This window comes from Folsomia candida, unplaced genomic scaffold, assembly GCF_002217175.1.
Source record: "Folsomia candida strain VU population unplaced genomic scaffold, ASM221717v1 Fcan01_Sc047, whole genome shotgun sequence".
Lineage (NCBI taxonomy): Eukaryota > Metazoa > Arthropoda > Collembola > Entomobryomorpha > Isotomidae > Folsomia > Folsomia candida.
The window spans coordinates 831,612-853,800 of record NW_019091239.1 but is presented as its reverse complement, the minus strand read 5'-3'; the positions used below and the strand labels follow the sequence as shown (position 1 = coordinate 853,800).

Sequence of the window (22,189 nt, the reverse complement as noted above, 5' to 3'; positions counted from 1 at the left end):
ATTGAGTTGTTTACTTTATATCACTTTTTAACGTTTTTCCTTAATGTCAAAATATTGCCAAACAACATATTTACATGTCCAATTAAAATTATCAATTTGTGGCCTGATCAAAATAAAGTTTTAGAAGGAGTACATAAATACGTTGTAAGCGGTGTGCTAATGAATATAGAATTATTTGAAAATTATAAGTACGTTAATTGAATTAACGTACTTATAATTTTCAAATTAACTTAATTCAATACCTAGCGGTTCCAGCTCAGGTGTTCATGATCTAAATGAACCGTCGCAAACGCACATACGGAAGTAGCTTCAGACTCACTTCACCCCAACCACTCCCACGACATCACGGGAACCTATGCATAGGTTCAATTTTTGGTAAAATCTCATATTGCCCCAACCAAAACCGCCTGGCGCCAAGGGGGTGTAGCAGAACATGGGAACACAAAATTTCACTCTATTTCATCCATTGATTCAATTGCACTAAAAATCTCATTTTGCCCCGACCACATTTTGCCCCGGGGGTGTGGTCCGATTGGCCCCAAAAGTTGATAGGATCCTCCCCTATGAGGGCGGAAACCGATTTCGATAATCTCGATCCGTTCTCCCGTTATCCTGCTGACAGACAGACGGACAGACAGACAGACGGACAAAGTCTTCGCATAAAGTAGCTGAAGCTACTTAATAATAAGCTGTAAATATTGTAATTTTCCATTTATCAATTTGTAGTTTCATTCATTGGAAACTCAATGAAAAATATAGCCCAGAAACCTGGTTCTTCGGACCCAAGAAGAATAATAGTATTTAAAAGGGGTACTTGGAATGAATTAAATGATAGGACACGCCTTCAAGCAGCTTCACTCCAAGCAAGAGGAAATATGTATGTTTGAGCACCTATTTTTCTAGGGTTAATTAAGTCTCTAATTTGTCAATTTTTTTCAAATTCAGTTTAAGTACAAACCACTATAGAGCTACATACCAATTCAACTTTTGAATGTTACAATTTATTACATACTATACATGGCTAAATCAATGAAAATTCAATTAAATGATGAGTAATGTACACAACTAAACAGCTTAATTAATTATAAGTACAAATCCGCCAATTGCTACATATATTCTTCCCAAAATGCATGAGCATTTTACTGGCTTTCCAATGTAAATGTCAAGTTGGCATTACCAATTAGACGTGCTTGTAACAATTAACAGATATTTGTACATGGAGGCGAGTTTTCCGTTTTACATATATCAATAGGTATCTATTTAGATTCAGAACTTACATATTTATTAATCCAATAAAGGTTAATTACTTGTAGCATGTCCATCATGTTGCTATAGTCTTAAGCTAGAAAACTATAAAAATAGTTGTACAAAATTTGTATACAAGTCTCAATTCAACCTTGTTTACCATTTTACGAGTAATCCTTAAATCCTAAGTACTAATTAAATACAGTTTATTAATTTATAAATTAATAAACTGTTGAATCTAAGTCTGGATTACAATAGCATATAAAGAAATTAAATTATGTACATATAAAGAAATTAATGTGATGTTCTTTATTCAAGTGCAAGGTTGGTAATTCTATGTCAGTTATGGTGAAACATATTAAAATATGCTACAAAATGCATGCAATAATTATTTTACATCCTGAAATTGTATGCCGAAAACGGTTTGCAGACGAATGTTTGATCCAGAAGGGTCGAATCTTTCTACAGATTTCCTCTTTTATCCTGCTCGACCTCGAATGATTCGAACAAAGATTTAAAATTTCCAGCCCCAAATCCCTAAAAAGAGAGAATATTGTGGTTTATGACACTTTTGCATGCTGTGATTTTCACAGGACAAGAACACAAGAAAGTAAAATTCCTTAAAAATATTTCAAAAATGAAACAATCTCACGGTATGGTTGCATCGCTGAATAACTTCGTAGAACACGGTGGGTCGATCTTGCACCGGTTTTGTGAAGATTTGGAGGAGATAGCCATTATCATCGTAGTCCACGAGGATTTGAAGGGACTGAATAAGACGGAGATAAAAGTGACAAGCTTAATCATACCTGTTCACTTTCATTCATATCACTGATTATGATAGAGAATCATACTGAATGAAAATGAATTTCCTGTGACTTGAATGAAAATAAGTGAAAGCTTCAGTCATTTCAGATGAGTGAGTTTGAATGAAAGGATTTCTCACTCCATTCATTTGTCACCGTATGCTTAATACATACGGGGCGGAGTAACAAATGAAATCAGATGAAGTGAATTGAAATGAAATGAGTTTGAAAGAAAATGACTGAGTGTGAATGGAACTGTTCACTCAGAAATAGGGATGACTGAACTTTGAATGAAAAAAAAGTTTTTTTGAACAGGTATAATCTTAATAAGTGGACAATTCCTCTCACCTCTAAAATGTCCAGATCCTCGGCAACCTTGACTTTGGAATTTTTCAGTTTTTCTCGCAGAGTTGTGTAATAAGCTTTGGGAACTTCCAAAAATTCAGTCCCACGTGCACGGAGTGCCGTTACCTGTAAAAATTAGGGAGGAAACTTTTAATTTTTTATCAGATTTTATGGATTTTTGGCAGAAATATGTAAGCCGTAACTTATGAAATCGATATAATTAGCACGTGAAAGCTGGAAACAATTGGTGACTCACGGCTTTGATGATATCCTTCGAGATGAAGGCGATATGCTGTACGCCAGCTCCGCCATAGTAGTCGACATACTCTTGAATTTGAGACTTTTTCTTGCCTGCAGCCGGCTCGTTAATTGGCATCTGGTATTACCCAAGGAAAAATATATCAATATTATGTCAAGAAACATATGTATATTTACATATGTCTGCTATCACTGTTAAATAGAAATCTGGTATATGTAGTCAGGCAGGTATTGATTTCTACCGATGGGTATTAAAATTATACCGGTTTGTAAAAATTACCTTTGAAAATGTTACAACTTTAATATCTGTGCGTAACTATTAGTACACGTACATGGCATTACTAATCAATAGCTTTTGTATATATGAATGAATACCGCTTGGTATTATTTTTTTAGTGTTGGATTTCTAAAAGTGTAATATTAAGTAGGTTGTTGGTAATTTTTTTCCAAAATTTTGCCGCCCTACATACGAAATTGCTGTCAATATCCCTAACATTAATTATCCTTTACGGGATAAGTAAGTACTACCACTCACTTTGATAGTTTCCTCCCAGTTGGTCATGACGATGGAACGGAGTGCAGAGTACTCGGTGTAGATTTGGGTGTCATCAACGGACCAGAATCGATGAAACATGAGGGTCGATTCATACCTGAAATTGATCGGAGGATATATGTATTCATCAATCTTTTACATATTAATAGGTGCGGTCGGATATCGGTATTTTGGATCATCTGCGGCCCGATCCACTCCGAGTGGATCGGGTTGGGTAGGGTATTTTTAAAAATCTAAAAAACGGTTGGGATATTTTTGAATGATATTTTTGGATAAAATTGGATCGGATATTTTTGACTCAAACAGTACGAAAAACAGTACGGAATGGATATAAATCCAAACAACGGATAGGATCAGATCGGGTTGATGATAAGGCTGATCCAAATCAACTTCGATATGTACACATCTGCTTATGTCCTAGATCATTCTACGTAATGAACCTTTGCCTAACGGCCATGCTGCTGAATTCGTATTGCACAAATAGCATTTTGCGCAATAAGCCTTCCCACATAAATACTTACACGTAATTATGTACTTAAGATTGAGACCACCAAAGAAATGTTGTCTAATTTACATACATACATACATATTTCCTATGCAGCAGTGTCCCTAACCAACCTCAAGGAGGGACCAGACGACTGAGAAGTGAAACAAGCTTTGTAACTGGTGTTAGCTTGATAAATTATGTCCATATTACATAAAAGATGAGCCAACTCTTACCTAACCTATCCCAATTCCTAACCTTGACTGTCTGGAAGTTTACAAAGTTTTAGATAGATTAATGTTCAGCCAGCCCACAAATATGCTAGTTTATAAAACTGTAAAGCTAAATAATTTAAACGGAAGCCTTAGGGGGAAAAGACATGCATGTGGCCAAATCTAAGAAGTTATTTAGCATATCCACGTACCTATCGCTATCAGAAAAACATTAAACACGTACCACTTGGCCACATCCTCCATCTCCAGATCCGGCTGGTTTCCAACAATATGGTCCATAATTTCCAAGTCACATGACGGCCTGGAAATAAATTTTGAGACATATTTTCACTTATTTCTCTCTTTTCTCCCCTGAAATCAGAGTTCTGCAGTTCTACACTATTAGACATCTGGAATATATTGATTTCTCGGTATTAAAGTTGATACCGCTTGTCATGAAAATTAGGTATAACGGTCCCTAAAAATTTACTACAGATACGGTAAAACTTTTATACCGAGTTGTTACTAGGTGGCATTATTAATTAATACCACTTTGATTGGGTCATATATGAATACCGTTTGGTATTGTTTTAATACTGGATTTCTAAGAGTGTAGTGGTTAGTTGTTGTCAGGGGCCGTGCAAGCTGCGGGGCAGAGGTCGACCCCGCCGATTTCACGCCGCCGCGCCGCCATACGCCGATAATTTTTCGCGCCGCCGCCGCCGAAAAATTTGATTTCCTATTCCTTTAACATTGCGACGCCGCGCCGCGCCGCCGAAAAATCGCCAAAAACTGGCGCCGCCGCGGCCGAAAATTTGTCGGCGTCGACCTCTGCTGCGGGGACATCTGGGACATTAATATTGTAGGATAGGGGAGGGCGCGGTTTATAACATGGGCAGATAATGGGGACAACGAATAATCGTGAGAACATTGTCCCAGCGCTTCCGCGGCCACTGGTTGTTGTTATATAACTTACAGCTTTGCACACAATGGGTCTTCGAAGGGTGGTTTGCCATACCCGGGGAGAAAGAGACCTTGGTAATCTCCACGCTCTACGAACGTATGGGTCGTGTCGCCGTACTGGAGAAGGGAAAAATTACGAAAAATATTTTATACAAAGGAAAACAAACGTGACGCTTGAAAATCAAGAAAACAGAAAGACAAGATTTTGAATTTTGCATTTTTTAAATAAAATACGTGCTAAAAAGAGGGACCCACCGTTTGAATCGTGGCGAATCGAACTTTCCCATTTTCGTCGGATTCTTCCCAAATATCTCGCACAATTGTGGCACCACGCTCTTTGGCACGCTATATAAATAATTTTGCACACCATATGCAAATAGTATCGACTTATCTGCATCACTTATTTTCTCAGTAAATGCACACAAGCATTAAAATTTACCTTGACAATCTCATCCAAATCCTCGACCGTGAAGGCGACGTCTTTCGTCGCGTCGCCATGTCGGACCAAATGATCTCCCATTTCTTTATCGTCAGGCTCGTAGGCGGATTTGAGCACAAGGATGACCTAGAAGAAGGAGTATTGTACTTGGGAAGGTCGAAACATGTGGAATTATTGTCACCTCATTTGCATTAATCTCACCATGCCCTATGGGCTTTCCATGTTAAATAAACTCTGTATCTCGCTAATGCATAAAAATATGCAAATGAGGTGACTAGCCAGAAAACTTCCGCTATAATTCCGTATGAAATTGAAAATACTATATTATTTACACCTACTTTATTTTGGCGGACTACATGAGCCGCAACTTTCCTCGAGCCAGTTTCCAAGCCTTGATACGCCAACGGTTGAAATCCCAACCGTACGCAGTAGTAGGTGCACGCCTAACCAGAAAATCAGGCTGGTTGACATTGCATAGTAGTTTTATTGTTAATTAGTGTCACTTTGTGTCACATGCTTATTTTATCTGACTCTCAGAAATCTGGTATATATAGTCACGAAGGTATTGATTTGTCGGTGTTAAAAGTTCTACCACCTGGTATTAAAATTACCCCGTAAAAATTTTCAACCGATGTTGTAAACCTTTTATGTCAAGCCATTACGACAAGGTTTGACTTATTAATACCATTTTGGCAGAGTTATATATGAATACCGCATGGTATTATTCCAATACTGGATTTCTAAGAGTGTAGGATATATTATTTCGTAGCTAAGCAAAGGAACACCTAACCTGCTTTGCATTTCCGACCCAGAGTGTGACGTGATCAAAATGGGTGAATTTTCCAGAAGGGGGCTAAAAAAATTGGGGGAGACACACGCACAATTTCAAAATTTCAAATGTCTAAACATTTATTTTATTTTACCCACCTTTGGCCCTTTGTCTTCGTAGGAGGTTCCAACTACTTTTTCGACCTTCTGGAAATTAAATTATTTATAAAATGTGTCAACCCTTTCGAACAAACTTGTAAATAAGTTATACCATTTTGACGAAGAAGAAATTATGTAATTTTGCGTCTCAAAAGTAGACTTGAGTAATTCCAGTTGAACTAGACGAACCACGAAGCGATACTGATAACCTGATGGAATTGGAGACTTATTATAAATAGCTGGACAAACATAATAAAGTTGAATGATTAAGGTGAACCCATTTGCGATGACCAGACCACTTACCCGAAATGACCTTCAGAAGAGGAGAAGTAGAAGGGATAGGTAGTTTCAGAAAATGTGCAGACCACGCAGTGGCCGCGGAAGCCATGGGGGCATGTGGGGACATAAACAAAGTAGAATAGGAGAGGAGGAGGGTTTACATAACTTTGGCAGACGATAGAGACATCGAAGAACCATGGGGACATTGTCCCTCGGTCCCGTCACACTTCCGCGGCCACTGAAACCACAATAAAGTGAGCTGCTTATAAAAATTTGACTTGATTACATACATTACTTGACAATTAAAATTGCGTATTGAATTTTAATTGCGGAAAGTACTCGTTCAAAAAATACTTATTCATTCATAATTCATTCAATTTAAAAATTGCAAGTTAAAATTTTAAAATAAATATTTACTCATTATTCATTGTTGCTCAAATTCGCCGTATTAAATGGAATTTTCAGTGAGTATACTCCATGTATTAAGCCCAGCGAAAAAAAAACAATAAAACTATATATTCATTCATTATTCATAAATATGAAATAAACATCTACTTATTCAATATTAATTCATTCAAAGTTTTTTTTACAAATTATATATTCACTCATTATCTTCGAATATGAATTTATTGAGTGATGAATGAATCATTATCTATAAAATGAATGAAGGTGAACGGGTATAGTTAAGTGCAAATTGAGAACCACTCCTAGCCTATTATATGTAAATTAGGTGATAATTATCCAGGGAAACAAATCCACACCATCACCATCATTGGTGGAACTGATACATAAATTTTTGAGTCGGTGGAAAAAATGCGACTGAATTTTAAACATCGCAATTAACCTGAGGCAGACAAATAAATACATGAAAAACGATGTGTAATTATTATGTAATGGGGAACGTCCATATATTACGTCTTCAACAAGGTGGGTGGGTGGTTTTGGTTTGTGGCTTTATCAGTGTTTCATTTCCAGCTTAACATTCGTTGGATAGCGAAGGGATGCGTGAGTGGTCTGAAAATCCTCATTAGTTTGATAACATTATATATGGACGTCCCCATGTCGCGTTGTCGTTGTTGAGGTTGGTTAGGTATGTAAGAAGAATAACAACTCGTTCAAGGTAGGCAAGTCCAAGAAATTGTCCGGTTCGTCTGGCTTAACATTCCTTTGTTGTCGCTAAGTCTCCATCGATGGAAACTTATTCCAGCTCACAGAATATAGATTCTACCAGAAGAATCGATCTTATGTATTCGAGTGACGCTTATGGAGGAACGGGGAGAGCCAACCAAATAACTCGGTGTACATTTGGCCCACCTGGGGGAGGTGCCTACGCATCATCATCATCGCCACATCTCCTGGCATCAAAAAATGATGATGACAGCACATAGGTGGCGGTGGCACCCCCATTTGTGCACCAGAACACACCCTCGTAGAGCATCAAATTTGTGGAGACGCAGCTCAGAATGGTGTGTTCTGGTGCACAAATGGGGGTGCCAGCGCCACCTATGTGCTTTCATCATCATTTATTGATGCCAGGAGATGTGGCGATGATGATGATGCGTAGGCACCTCCCCCAGGTGGGCCAAATGTACACCGAGTTATTTGGTTGGCTCTCCCGTTCCTCCATAAGCGTCACTCAAATACATAAGATCGATTCTTCTGGTAGAATCTATATTCTGTGATTCCAGCTTTAGTATTCAGTGGCTGCGGAAGCTTTGGGGACATTAACATTGTAGAATATGGGAGGGAGGGGTTTATGCAACATGGGGATGTGATGAAGACATCGAATAACCGAGGGGACATCGCCCCTCTATCCGCGGACACTGATAGTTGGGGTAGTCACGGTGTAAAACCTGATTATAAACCTGATCTATTTAAGATTTATGACATGCACTATTCATCACTCACATCGACTACGACGTTGAGTCGTACACGTAAAGTAATTATGATAATTAGCTTGGAATTCGAAGAGGTACATATGTATGCATACACAACTATCTGTAAGGCAAAAGGCAAACGGCAGCTGCATACATTGGACAAGAAGAAGCGGTTTAAAAATACAAAAATAAAGGCTTAGGTTAGGCAAGTTTTTCGTAATTTTGGTCACCAAAAAATTGGAAATAATATAAATAAGTAGCCTTCTGTTAAAAATACTGTTAAAAATCTGGTAACGTCAAATATTTACATGTATACTCCGTACTCGCATTTTGATTTATGATAACTTCCCACCGGGTTAGTCGTAGTTTGGTTGCTAGAGGATAACCAGATCAGTACTAGATAGAGATATGTACATATTTATATAAATATATGAAAACAAGAGGAAGAAAATCAATGCAAAACAAAGCAGGAATAAGAAATTCCAGCCCTACTTTTCAATTGAACTTTTACAGAAATTGAGAATTCCGGGAAACCATTGTTACACCTACAGTGTAATAAGCACTTGTAAATGATGTTGCTACTTGTGAATGAACACGTCAAAGGTTTCCAAGTTCTATTTAATCTTCTTCAAAATGAATTCAACAATAGGATGCAATATTTGCACATCAGGATGTGGTCTTTGTGTAAGACATGTTACAAAATTAAGCTTACCAGGTATGAGCTTTAGTAGCCAAACCAAGTGTCAAATGAAGCTGACTACACTGTATTTCCTGCTTCTTGCGGTAATTATTATTTATCTCGAGTTATCTACGTGAATCAGAGGTCGACGCCGACATATTTTCGGCGGCGGCGGCGGCAGTTTTTGGTGATTTTTCGGCGGCGTCGGCGGCGCGGCGTCGCAATGTTAAAGGAATAGGAAATCAAATTTTTCGGCGGCGGCGGCGCGGAAAAATCATCGGCGTATGGAGGCGCGGCGGCGTGAGATCGGCGGCGTCGACCTCTGACGTGAATTCTATTTTAAGGTGCTATAGGACGACGTTGGTGCGTCACAGATTTGTTATAGCCTTCTGCTCTGGTAACTGGGGTTGCCGCGGGTAGCGAAAATGCTACCCGTTACCCGACCCGCAGCACAACTACCCGTACCCGCAGGTGCACTCGTGCGGGCACCCGTTACCCGCTACCCGTTATGAGAATTGGGTTAAAAACTAACCAAGCTTGACAATAAGTTTGATTTGATCAATTGTTTGTTCATTTGGGTTGATAGGTACTTTGCGATTAAGCTATGCAAGTAGGGCATGCTTTTAGGCTTACACCTTGATCGTTTTTCAAGCTATGATATCAAAAAATTAAACCAAAAAATAGGAAGTGCATGGCACTGGTTTTTCCATTGAATAAAGAGTTTAAAGGAAACTATTGCGGGGGCAGAGTTCAAAGTCCACCATGGATTTCGTCCAGTGAGGAAAAGGTACAGAACATTTACTTAAGAATTAAATTTTACGCCAATATTATTCTTTGTAGAGGCCATTCAAAGGAAAGGTAAGTATCACGCGATTCCTAATTTTTGGCCCGACTTTTTGATATACATATAATCGCTGGACAATTTTGGTTTAGCTTGAAAAAAGTTCTATTTTTGGTTCGATTTTTTCAAATTTTTTTTTGAACTAACGCACGAATTTATTCCAATTTTTCCAATTTTCCAATTTTGATTTAAATTAAATGAAGTGTTCATTCTAAAAAATTGTCTACAAATAATTTTTTTTCTTTCAGTCGGATTCAAGTTTTTTTATCAAAGCACAAATTAAAATCTCGGCGGTCTTACACAAATAAATACACACAAATACAAGTCAAATTATTACTGATATTTAAGAGCAGGCAAACTATGCTTTAGACACAATATGTAATTGCTCCGCATTTTCTGGACGTGAAAAGTACTTAAGGCCGGCATAGGCTTCTGTGGCTTCTGTAAAGACAAGCTCGTTATAAGCGCTTGTTGCTGGCAAATGACAAATTTTGAAATGGATGAATAATAAATTGACGCTTTTGTTGGTAAATGGACTAACTTGCTGCACTTTGTTTGTGATCTGATTTATTTCGAAAATTAAATAAAAACTGAACTACCCGTTACCCGTGCGGGTAGTTCCGCTACCCGCAGATAACGGGTACCCGCAAGAATCGTGCGGGTATGCGGGTAACGGGTACCCGACCCGTTACCCGCGGCAACCCTACTGGTAACTGGGGCTAAAGGAGACCAATGTTGAGTCTCGGGACATACCGTCGATTGAAAGAAGGAGATAATATTTCGGCTGGTCCGACGAATATCCAAATGCTACTATAGCCTACCTCTAATGATAGTTTGTGAATGACAGGTAGTCTCACAAGCCGCAATGGTTAAGCCGTTATGCAGTCCTAAACTGATTTGTAATTTGAAGAGCGAAGTTGTTGACTGTTGTGGGAAGACTTGTGTCAAGTTACTTGGCAACGGGATTGACGGCCTCACCTTAAGGAGTGTCCTCCAGCTAGCGGGAAACGACGGGGAAGCAAATCTCGACCTAACACTTGTCCACACTTGCTCGACCATTCCCATTCAGCGTGGAATTTTTAGGGATGTAAACTTCCGGACAACGATGACGTTGGAGCATAACGCGCCTCAGCCGACACCAACGGCTTCACCTCCTACGTTATCAACACTGAACGATGATTAATGTTTGAGGTTTCGAGAAATTTGAGTAAATTGATTTTACTAATTTTGTAAATCCAGATCTGTATGAGACAAAGGCGAAATTAAATTACATAATTTTATTGATCGTTAAAAAGTAAAGGCTAAAAACGATAAAATAGTTGAGATAAATATTTGCATTTGATATTTCAGATAAGGTAAATGAATAATTTTAAGAATAAAATGATCAAAATATCAGATTTATATGAATACCTACACTAGGGGACAATATTGAGTAAATTGGAAGAATGATTTCATTCAAACATGGAAATCTCAAAAACTATAGTATGGAAATGAATAATTTCTTTTGCATAATGTGTAGGATTTAAGTAACTATAAAACCAAAGATCAATTAAGGTACTGAGTATAACCGCTTTTTTGAAAATATGCCCGAATCGTGAAGAAAAAAATATGGAAGGGTCAAAATTGAGTAAATTTTTCAGACTTTTACTATTATTTTCTAAAGAAAGATATCAATTTGAATTTTTTTGCGATTAATATCTAGTTGGACCTCCTTTAGCTTCAATCACGGCAATGCAGCGGCTTCTCATCGAGTTGACGAGCGTTGTTGTTACTTCCGGTGGAGTAGTTTCCCATGCTTCGGAAAGCCGCCTTTTTACCTCGTTTTTGTTCGAAATAGGCGTTTTTCGAATTTCCCGCTCAATGTGATCCCAGAGGTGCTCAATTGGATTCAAATCGGGACTTTGTGGTGGCCAGTCCAGCACCGTTATCTTCTGGGTCTTGAAAAACGCCCAAGTCGACTTAGCGGTGTGCTTGGGATCCTTATCTTGTTGGAAGATAAAACGCCTGCCAAGTTTCAGTTTTGCTGCCGAACTTTTGACATTCCTGTCGATTATGCCCTGGTAAACATGTTGATTCATGGTCGTTTCGACAAATTCCATTTTTCCAGGACCTGAAGAGCTGAAACAACCCCACACCATGGCGCTTCCTCCACCATGCTTGACAGTGGGGTTCAAATTCTTCATTTTCAGAGCTTCCTTTTTCTTCCTCCACACTTTGATCCGACCATCCGACCCAAAAATGTTGAATTTGCTTTCGTCGGACCATAAAACTTTGTCCCAGAAAGCTTGGTCCTTGTTGAGATGCTCCTTGGCAAACTTCAGTCGTTTCTTCATGTTCGTCTTGGAAATGAAGGGCTTTCTCTTCGCTCGAAAATTTTTGTATCCATTCGAATTTAGGATTCTTCTGATAGTCTTAGGACTGGTCTTCTTTCCTGTGGCAGTTTCAGTAGCATTCGAAATATCCACGGCGCTGGATCTCGGATTTATTTTCACAAACTTCACGATTGAACGTTTCTCTCGGTCCGTGAAAGTCTGCTTTCTTCCCCTACCTGCCTTGTTGCCAATGCTGTTTGACTTTTTATAGCGGTCAATGATCTTCCAAACAGTTGTGTACTTGATTTTTAAAATTTCTGATATTTCTTTTAAAGTTTTTGACCCATTTTCGCCTCCTTCCCATGCGTCAATGATGCGCGCCCTTTCTGCCACCGTGGTCTCAGTCCTGACCTTTGACATCCTAATTGGAAGAATAAAAATGTTCACAAGTTGTATCTACACCATAATGACCATACTTGATAGAAAGATTTGCTTACCTTATCAAGTTATAACGACAAAATTAAAAAATCTACTCAATTTTGTCTATCCCGTATTTTTTTCTTTACAAATCGCGCATTTTTTCAAGACAGGATATATACCCATTACATGTATTTATGTTTGACTTCGTAGCTGATTAAATTCTACACATTATGCAAAAACAATTATTCATTTCCATCCATTAGTTTTTGAGATTTCCATGTTTGAATGAAATCATTCTTCCAATTTACTCAATATTGTCCCCTAGTGTACATATCTAACTAACCTCTTTATTTGCATGCAAATTTTTGTGAAAACTCCTGAGAGGAGTCGATTTCCATGAAATATCATTGCTTACTGTATGAACTTACATGAAGATGTACACGAATCAAATTTTCTACTTATTTTCACGGCTCAACCAAAATGAATATCACATTTATACCAGTATTAAATTAGTACATAGTCGGGACTAATTGTCATATCTGTACTCTTGTCTGAAAATTAAAAAACAATTGCAAAAATTTAGTGCGGCGCCTGGCTGGAGTGTGACAAAAATTGATTTTTAAACAAAGGGTTTTGCGGAAGTGATCCAGTGTTTTTCTATGAAATTATCGTTGAATGGGAAACAGATGTTTATGCATGAATTTGACTAGAAATTCCTTTTAAGAAACTACGAATGTTGAATATGCTACAGCGGGCGACCATTAATATGAGATTTAAATTTCAGTAATGTATTTTAATGATCATGCAAACTCGTTAACGTTCTTTCATTATTGCGAATTGTATTTTTCTCAAAATTAAAGCTTCTAAATACCAGAGTTCCAAGGTCGATACAAATTAGAAACATTTGTATATGTGCAATGTTGGATATCTGTACCTTATCCGAGCCAAGCTGGGTTGAAATTTAAAGCTAAAAGACACATGTGAATGTTAGCAATAAATACATAGTGTGTCTTTAGAAGAATCTGACTTGTTAGGCCAATACATAAAAATACATATATGCTTACCCCACGAAGGTGGTTTAACCGTTGGAAATCCTGGAATGGGTTTCGCCGTTGTGGTGGTTGTGGGAGCAGGACCGGGTGCGGGAGCAGGGCCGGGTGCGGGAGCAGGGCCGGGTGCGGGAGCAGGGCCGGGTGCGGGAGCAGGGCCGGGTGCGGGAGCAGGGCCGGGTGCGGGAGCAGGGCCGGGTGCGGGAGCAGGGCCGGGTGCAGGGGCAGGTCCGGGGGCTGGTACGGGTGACGGTGCAGGGGCCGGAACGGGTGACGGTGCAGGGGCCGGAACGGGTGACGGTGCAGGGGCCGGAACGGGTGACGGTGCAGGGGCCGGAACGGGTGACGGTGCAGGGGCCGGAACGGGTGACGGTGCAGGGGCCGGAACGGGTGAAGGTGCAGGGGCCGGAACGGGTGAAGGTACTTGACATTCTACCACACCAGCGACAACCCACAGGCCACAAATCCCGATCAGAAACTTTGCTAAATACTTCATTTTGAAGCTCCAAATTTTCTTAGGAAAGAAAGACTAGTAAAAGTGAAGAAAATCTTGTACGATGAAATTGACAGGTCAAATTCTCTTTATATATCACACCGACTAGACCATCGAACATGAACTTGCTGACGTCAATTTGCACAGGTTGGCATTACATATCTACTTATGTGTGTATGTGTCATTCATAACATGGATTATCGCTGTTAATCTTTTACATATATCCTGTTTCCAGTCAGTTGGTTGACTAAACAAATAAAACGGTGTACAAACTGTATGCGATTCACATATTTCTGGTTATGCAACTTTTTCCCGATAAAGTATGCATTTATGTACATAGACCTCGAACAATGTACACACTCCGCAAATACCAACACCACCAAGTTCCCTAAACAATGGACGTTACTGAGAAAAGTTAAGTCTACTCAATGCGTTCCAGAAAACTAGCCTTGAGCGATTCAAAGTTGCCAAATGTTAGCAAATATTACAAACTAAATACATACATATATTTAAAAGACAAACTAACTTCACCCTGTATTATTTGCCAAATGTCTCCATGCAGATGTACCTATTTCAATGTCAAGGGACAAAATTAAGCCAAGATTGAATTAGTTTGTTGTACCAAAGGGAGGGCAGCTCGCTGATAACGAGTTTGACCTTAATATCTTTGCCACTTGTAGTAATTTCAACTTGAAACTTCGGGAATTGATAGGCACTAGAGTTGGCATTATTGGTGCAAAATTTCAATACTCTAGTGTTAGAACCAGACCTTCAACTAAACCTAAAGTACAACAGTGATGATTTTTTGTGTTCCAGACCTAAATTACCCTATGGAAGCACATGGGGCAGTTGTTGATACCCTAAAAATATCAGGAAATAGCAAATTGTGTGAGCCCATGTCTGCAGTACACAATACAGTTTAAAGTTTGATAAAAACATTACTGTGTAGAGTTTCAGAGCAAAAGTTATAACAGCCCCCAATGTGTCAAAATGTCGCTAATTTTTTCCAACTAACTCCATAACACGAAATTAAATATTTGCACTCCAAAATTTGTTTGTATTACCATCAGTAATGTCTCCTCTAACTGCAAAAATAATAAACATGAAAATATTTCAACTATTGAGATTTATAAAATTCCATTTACCACAAAAAAACTTTTCTCACGCTTTTTTTATACAAATCCACCTGGTATGGAATGAGTTAAAAACATTTTGGGAGATTTATGAGTTGTTGATGAAAGCCACATAGATGCCACAAATTTTCATACCACCCAGATCAAATTCTATGAATAATTCGCAATTCCAGAGTGTTTTAAAAATATTCTGAAATTTAAAAAAAATCAGTTTTGGAAACGCTTTTTAACATAAATTTTTTTTCCTATCAATATATCCCTGGTGCTATTTACACTAGCGAATTGAAATTTTAGACCCATAATGCTGACTATAAGGTGAACAAATTCTAAAAATTTCAATTCAAAATTTCCAATAGCGCCAAAGATATTAATGGTCAAAATCGTTATCAGCGGGACGCCCCACCCTCAGTATCTTTAGATATATGTATATCAGTTTTCACTCCAGCAAAAATTAAGCATTTACCCGTATCAGCGATTGCCTCCCTCAAAACCTGGTTAACTTGTAAAGTGATTTCTTAGCCTATTCATCCATACATAATGTGAGTCGATCTTAATCAAGTTGAAGGGTCAGCGTCAGCCTGGAATTTTCGATATTTAGGATTAAAAATGAATAATTTCGGATGTTGCATAGCGATGTTCGCATTCATTCCATACAAAAAGACCTCCCATGGAGAGATTTTTCCAGAATTTCCATAGTTCAAGAAGAGAAAATCGTTTTGCATTCGCGTCTCACCATGGAATAAGATATAGGGTCTCACCTTTAATGGGTGCATTGTTTACATGCATAATTTTTCATGAAATACACCTGTGCAAATGGAATTTCTACAATGCATTTCGATCAAAACCAGTTCTTATTCATTAAAAACTAATTACCTTTACTGATAAATGACTAATTTTTGCCAGTATTTTACATTTAATTTAATGTTCAAATTAAGTTTAACAGGTCCAAAAGCCATGTGTAAGAGTTAACATTAATATGATAAAGTAGAAAGTAAGGATGATGAGATGATGCACACGTTTTCATGAAAATTTTCATGTTTTTTTTCTTCATTCTCCAAATCGATTTCCTTTGTTTACATATTCTCACTCTGCACCATTTGGCGCAAACATCACACGTTTGTTTGTCAACATAACATCAGTTGGAATATCATCTGTTGCAAAATTGCAAGTTTGAAGTTGTTTAAGTTTCAAAAACTTAAACTTTCCATTATTTGCCAGTTAACAAAATTTTAGAGTTAGTTAATTTATTTGAATAATGTAAAACCACAAACAGCTGACGTGAACTTAACCATGGAAAAAATTGCTTGCAACAATTGTTCCACTGAGAATTCAGAATTGGTTTCAATAATTAGAAAAACTACGATAGGTGCGTTACATTAATTATCATTCATGTGTTTCTTAATTGATAGTATTGATTTTAATGCGTAATTTAACCACTTTAATTTTGATATTTAACTAAATTTTAATCATTTCATTTAGATAACGAGGAGGATGTTGACGAGTTATCCATTTCCGCCGGTTTTTCTCACCTGGTGGATTTCTGGCTAGGGGAAACTCACCGCGAGGAGGGGGAGGACTCCCCATTATTAAATTTCTGCCCCCAATGTTCCCAAGTTTTCCAAAATGTGTACAATGTTTCGCTCCAATTTATCCAAATGACCGACAAAGAAGGCGAACTTTGCAAGAAATTGAGCCACCTTAGAGAGCAAATATCCACCCCGCGACCCCACCCAAGGTTGCGGAAAAGGCGACAATTTTCAGAAATCAAGAATAGAAAATCTAGTCTCGGTTTTTCAAAAATATATGACAACCCTGCCACATCACGGAATACAAGATTAAGAAGTACTGGTCTCCATGACGACGACAACGCATCCCAAAAGATTAGAGAGAAGAAAGGAGTCGAGGAGGACGATTTACTCGCAAAAATAAAGGAGGAATCAGTATCCAGTGACGAGAACGAAATTAGTCATGAACAATTAGTCGAAACTGTTATGTCGAATGAGGACGATTTTATGAATTCAGGTACAAAAAATTATTAAACGAAATTCTTATCATTCAACAAATAATTAATTCAGGCAACTTACCCAGACCTAGGCAACATTGTAAAATCCGAAAATTCTTACTCATAACGTTTTACAAAATTCTACAAATATCTCTACGGAAAATTAGCTTGCAAATTTTTCTAAACTTATTGCTCAGATGAAGGGCGTCTCTTTATTTTGTAAAAGTTTGTAAAATTATTTTATGAAACGCAAAGATCTTACAAGCAATAAATGCGCGAATTGTATTTAAATAATATCCTTCAAATTATTTAAAGGTGACGACGACGATGACGACGAATTAGCCGAGTTTGAAATCAACCCCTTAAAAAATGAAGATTCTGACGATTCTTCCTCCCAATCTGACCGCCCATCGAGACAACGACGTTCCGCTAAAACCCCGCAGCGACGGATCCCCTGCCCAGTTGATAATTGTGATAAGACCTTCGCACGAAGAGATCGGTTTCACACCCATTTAAAGAATTTCCATCAAGACGTCAACAAAAAAGGGTTTAGCATGGGGCGCACGTACCCAAAAACTGTTCCCTGTCCGATCGAATCCTGTTCCAAAATGTTTTCGAGACGGCATCGCTTGGACCTTCATTTAAAAGCGGTGCATCCCCAGGCGACAAGCGAAGAGGGTGGGGTTGACGTCGTCAAAAAAAGGGTACGACGACGGCTGGAGAAAGCTTGTCCCCTCTGCGGAAAATTGGTGCGGTCGACGAATCTACAGTTTCATATTAGAACGCACTCGAACAAGGTGGGGACCTGATTACATTTTTTTTGAAAATTTCAATCTGAGCCATTGGAAGTACTCATGCCAACTCATTTAAAAATTTTGTCAAGCTCAAAAAATTTGTGTCGTGAACTCGTGAAGGAATTCGCAAAATATTATTACCCAAAGCTATAAAGATTGTAATGTTCTCCAAGTTTGGTGTAGTTTCCATAAATTATTCGTGACTAACTTACGAATTTTTTGCGAAGTTTAAGAGATTTCGTAAACTCCTTGCAGGAAAACCATGGAATTTTGGTTTGAAAACTTATCCTGCAAGTGGACATTTTATTTCGCTAACTTTTCCTTTCTATTAAATAAATTCTTTATAAATTGCAAATAATACTTGGAACTTATTGGAAACATAATTAAAATAGGATAACAAACTGTTGATACAGATCTTCGAAATTTGTGAAATCATAATATGATTATCATATTTTGAAAATTCCTTCACTTCACTATTTTTCTTAGCTTGGCAAGTTCACTAAATGAGTTACGATGCCAAATAAGGTGTTGTCCCTAATTGCAACATAAGGGTGTGATACTATTGAAAGTGGCAGTTTTTCCCGCTCGCTTAATTGTTTTAGGAGTCAGTTAAAATTTTCAAGCCTATTACGTCTCATTCGGAATTTAATCAGCTTTCTGAATCCGAAAACCAAAGTCCGTTATCTCTATTCGTTCTAAAATGAGAGCAAAAAATTCCGACAAAGTCGCAAAACGGTTTTGCCAAAACGCACCAAAATTTTTGTTTCAGGGATCGAAAAAACACTCTCAATTTTGTTCCAAATGGAGGAATGCATCGGAACAAAATTAACCGAGTACTGGACAGATACGAGGAACGCGGAAATGCAGATTTCAAAAAATCAGTTTGCCGACCTGCCCTACTGGGATCGGTGAAAGTAGTGAAGAGAGTGGACATAGCTTTTCTCAAGAAACATTATTTATTATTTTCAAGAGTTCGAATTCTAAACTCTAATTGAAAAGTGTATCATAAAGAGATTGACCCCCTTCATCAAAAACAAGCATGTCATGGACATGACGACATCCCACTATGACAAGATTGTGACCGACTTTTTTCGAAGCAAAAATATCGATTTTGTTGAAAAAAGAGACGGCGCTCCAAATTTACGTCAAGCGAGTCCAATTGAACGGTTTTGGGCACTAATTAAGAAGGAATATTCCAATAGACAAAAACCACCCGAAAACTTGCGAGAATTTATACAGGTCATGACGGCAATAATAAAACTCGTTGGGGAAACCAGTGGCAAAACGTTCTTGCGACCGTTCGCAAAAAGCTTGGCTCAAACGGAAGGAATGGAGTGTTTGGACCATTGGTGGACAATTACAGAGCATGGGCCATCCTTACGTAGAAATTTTTAACAATTTTTCTAACCTACATATGAATTTTTTTTGGATAATTGACTTGCACGATCTGATGCCCCTTGTTCTGGGCTACAGGCCTACAGCGCTTTTTCCTTCATGAAAACACTTCCTGACACTTTTGAAGGCTTATTTTTAACCACTCGTCCAAAAGACTTTTCCAAAGTCAATTTACAGTCGTAGATAATTTGTACATTTTCTCCACAATGCACAGCAAATTGATCTTCTCCCATTCAAGTCATCTACCCTGAACAAAGCTTCATCGATTGTGACCACCTCTTCGTCCCTACCTCCAGCAAGGTGGTTCTGGTACAGCTTTTTGTTGCAAAAAGTGACAATTAGTGATGTAACGCAGGTTCAACGCAGTTTTGCCTTCATCAGTTTGATTTTGTCTAAATCACGTTTAACGACTCTTTGAATAGTTGTGGGCTTCGATTTTAGTAGTTTTGCCATACTGCGAATACCCATTAGCAATTCCTGGTCGATCAAACGGTAGAACATCGTTTTTAGCTTTTTCGACCGATTTACTAGGGCGCGGTTTATAGGGGGAGGAGGCAATCCCTGATTAATGGCTAGTCTTCTAACACCTCGTATATTTATTATTCTACAAATTGAGACCAAAGAAATTTCATGCCCATGTGCATTCTGCCTTTTTTATCACATTTCCGGTGAAATTCTGACTGGAAAACTTTTTTTGGTGTACCTCCACTTAAAATGGTCATGGAGGAGCCATTTTTCAGAACTTGGAGTAGAAAAAAATCAGAGTCTTATCTAATTGGTTTGTCTATCAAACAGCGTAGGCCGGGTTTGTTTAAGTTGTGCCAGATTTTTCGCGCAAGCGTTTGAAAATTTCTACGTAAGGATGGCCCATGCTCTGTATAAGTAGCTACAGTCCCCATCTATAATTTATATAAATTTCACCAAATTTCCTGTTACCATTCATTTTTTACACGCAATAAACCAACTGCCACTTTCATTAGTATCACCCCCTTACATGCCTATGCTCAATTTGTGAGATACATGAAGATTATTATTCGAACGCCATATTGAAATTTTGAAATTTTATTTCACATTTTCAGAAAGACTTCCTCTGTCCCCAATGTGGAAAAGTTTTCCGTTCCAATAGAAACTTGAAACTGCACATGTTGGAAGTACACGGTCAGAAGGAAGATAAGCATATCTGTCCGCATTGCGGGATCTCGTGTTCCCGGAAGTGGAGCCTGGACCAGCATATTCGAATGAAGCATGAAACCCCGGCAGAAAAACGGTTCGAGTGTCAAACCTGTGGAAAAAGTTATCGGCAAGAGCCCAATTTCAGGCAACACATGCAAATGCATACGGACGAAAGGAGGAAGGATTTCGAGTGTCCGATCTGTTCCAAAGTTTTTGCAAGGAAAGAAAACGTTAAACTGCACTTGAAAGCGGTGCACAAGTAAAAAATGAGCTATAATAATTGGCGTAAAAATGTAGCTACTATCCTAGAAATTGAGCAAAAACGAGTCAAATATGTTTAGCAAACCCTAGTTTTAAGTAATGTGTGTACTTCTGTATTTTGGTTTTGGCCAAATATTTTTGTGGTTAGTAGAGTATGTAGTGTTTATGAAAATTTTGTTCGTAATTTGTCAAAATATTTAAAAAAATTTAACATTGAAAGAATTGATCCAGTGGCTTTATTGTGAATTCCAGAGAATTTACATTTAAACTCTTAACCTAAACCGAAATAAATGCACAAGTATTCTGAACGCTTGTCATATTCACAGAGAACATCAATTACATAATCGAATATCGAATTATTTAATAGACAGATGGAACTCAATCATAACTAAATTATTTACTTTTCAACCACACCCATTCATAGATTGGACGAAATTTACTCAGCAATTAAAGTATGACGTAAATGTTTCATAAAAAATATAATAATTATATGTATGAATATTATGTAAGGTAGAAAAATACTTCATGTGCATTTTTTTCCGGAGTTTGTGACATTACATAAACTAAACAATTAATTGCCACCATTCTGCATGCTGGTCCCTTCGCCTTTTATTTCATTGGACGCGTGAAATTCCGTACAATTTCTACTGATTATAATTAATCATAAATCAGTTAATTTTTGTGAGGCAAGTCATTTGATAATCCTCGAACTTGAATTATATCGAAATCTGAGTCCAATGTATGCCTTTGGGCAGATGCAGCAAGGAATTCAGCAGCTTCAAGGGCAATTTGGAAGCAGTTTGTATCATTTAGGAATCCACCACACTTGCGATTATCAATTTCCAGATAAACAAGGACCCCCACTGACCCAGTTCTGAACATTTGATTGGGGTCTGAACCATTTGTAAGGTAGGAGATTGCATCTACGGATGGATCCCAGGGGTAGACTAGAGCTGTGCACGGGCCCGACTTTTAAAAACCCAGCCCGCCCAGAACCCTACTGGAAAAAGCCCGGCCCGCCCGGCCCTACTGGGTTTTTCTGGACAAAAAGCCCGACCCGCCCAAAACCCTACTGAAAAAAACCCGGCCCGCCCGGCCCTATAGGGTTTTTCAGAAAAAAAGCCCGGCCCGCCCAAAACCCTATAGGGTAGGGCTTCTTTAGGGTAACCCAATCCATATGCAGTGCTACATATATTTATCTTTAAAAATGATATTCGGTAACGCTTTCTCAGACCCAATTAGCTATGTA

At 38.3% G+C, this 22,189-nt stretch overlaps 2 protein-coding genes across 4 annotated transcripts; one reads left to right on the top strand and one right to left on the bottom strand.

Moving 5' to 3' along the window:
• Nucleotides 1-979: 979 nt before the first annotated feature.
• On the bottom strand, nucleotides 980-6,463 carry LOC110861913 (4-hydroxyphenylpyruvate dioxygenase). 2 transcript variants are annotated; one of them, XM_022111048.2, is made up of 13 exons: nucleotides 6,345-6,463; nucleotides 6,233-6,280; nucleotides 6,096-6,158; nucleotides 5,644-5,748; nucleotides 5,306-5,431; nucleotides 5,122-5,211; nucleotides 4,880-4,983; nucleotides 4,148-4,225; nucleotides 3,190-3,304; nucleotides 2,653-2,772; nucleotides 2,400-2,522; nucleotides 1,898-2,014; nucleotides 980-1,782 (listed from the first exon to the last, which is right to left on the bottom strand). In XM_022111048.2, the coding sequence occupies exons 1-13, from the start codon at nucleotides 6,345-6,347 to the stop codon at nucleotides 1,708-1,710; spliced, it is 1,167 nt and encodes a 388-aa protein (XP_021966740.1). In that variant the 5' UTR covers nucleotides 6,348-6,463; the 3' UTR covers nucleotides 980-1,707. The 2 variants fall into 2 exon arrangements, with proteins under 2 accessions (XP_021966740.1, XP_035701040.1); XM_035845147.1 differs by having other exon boundaries at nucleotides 6,233-6,277; nucleotides 6,345-6,442.
• Nucleotides 6,464-16,423: 9,960 nt separating this feature from the next.
• Nucleotides 16,424-21,276, top strand: LOC110861944 (zinc finger protein 391). Of its 2 annotated transcripts, none has more exons than XM_035845116.1 (4): nucleotides 16,424-16,681; nucleotides 16,795-17,337; nucleotides 17,633-18,114; nucleotides 18,881-20,576. In XM_035845116.1, the coding sequence occupies exons 1-4, from the start codon at nucleotides 16,606-16,608 to the stop codon at nucleotides 18,938-18,940; spliced, it is 1,161 nt and encodes a 386-aa protein (XP_035701009.1). In that variant the 5' UTR covers nucleotides 16,424-16,605; the 3' UTR covers nucleotides 18,941-20,576. The 2 variants fall into 2 exon arrangements, with proteins under 2 accessions (XP_035701009.1, XP_021966772.2); XM_022111080.2 differs by lacking the exon at nucleotides 18,881-20,576 and adding an exon at nucleotides 20,586-21,276 and having other exon boundaries at nucleotides 16,428-16,681.
• Nucleotides 21,277-22,189: the final 913 nt, after the last annotated feature.

Excerpts from the sequence above, each read along its gene's own strand:
- LOC110861913 (XM_022111048.2), bottom strand. Across the intron at positions 5,749-6,095 it reads GGGTCGGAAATGCAAAGCAG|GCGTGCACCTACTACTGCGT; the intron begins GTTAGGTGTTCC and ends TTTTCTGGTTAG. Across the intron at positions 4,984-5,121 it reads GATTCGCCACGATTCAAACG|TACGGCGACACGACCCATAC; the intron begins GTGGGTCCCTCT and ends TCCCTTCTCCAG.
- LOC110861944 (XM_022111080.2), top strand. The coding sequence starts at position 16,606 with ATGGAAAAAATTGCTTGCAACAATTGTTCCACTGAGAATTCAGAATTG. Across the intron at positions 16,682-16,794 it reads AATTAGAAAAACTACGATAG|ATAACGAGGAGGATGTTGAC; the intron begins GTGCGTTACATT and ends CATTTCATTTAG. Across the intron at positions 18,115-20,585 it reads TTAGAACGCACTCGAACAAG|AAAGACTTCCTCTGTCCCCA; the intron begins GTGGGGACCTGA and ends TCACATTTTCAG.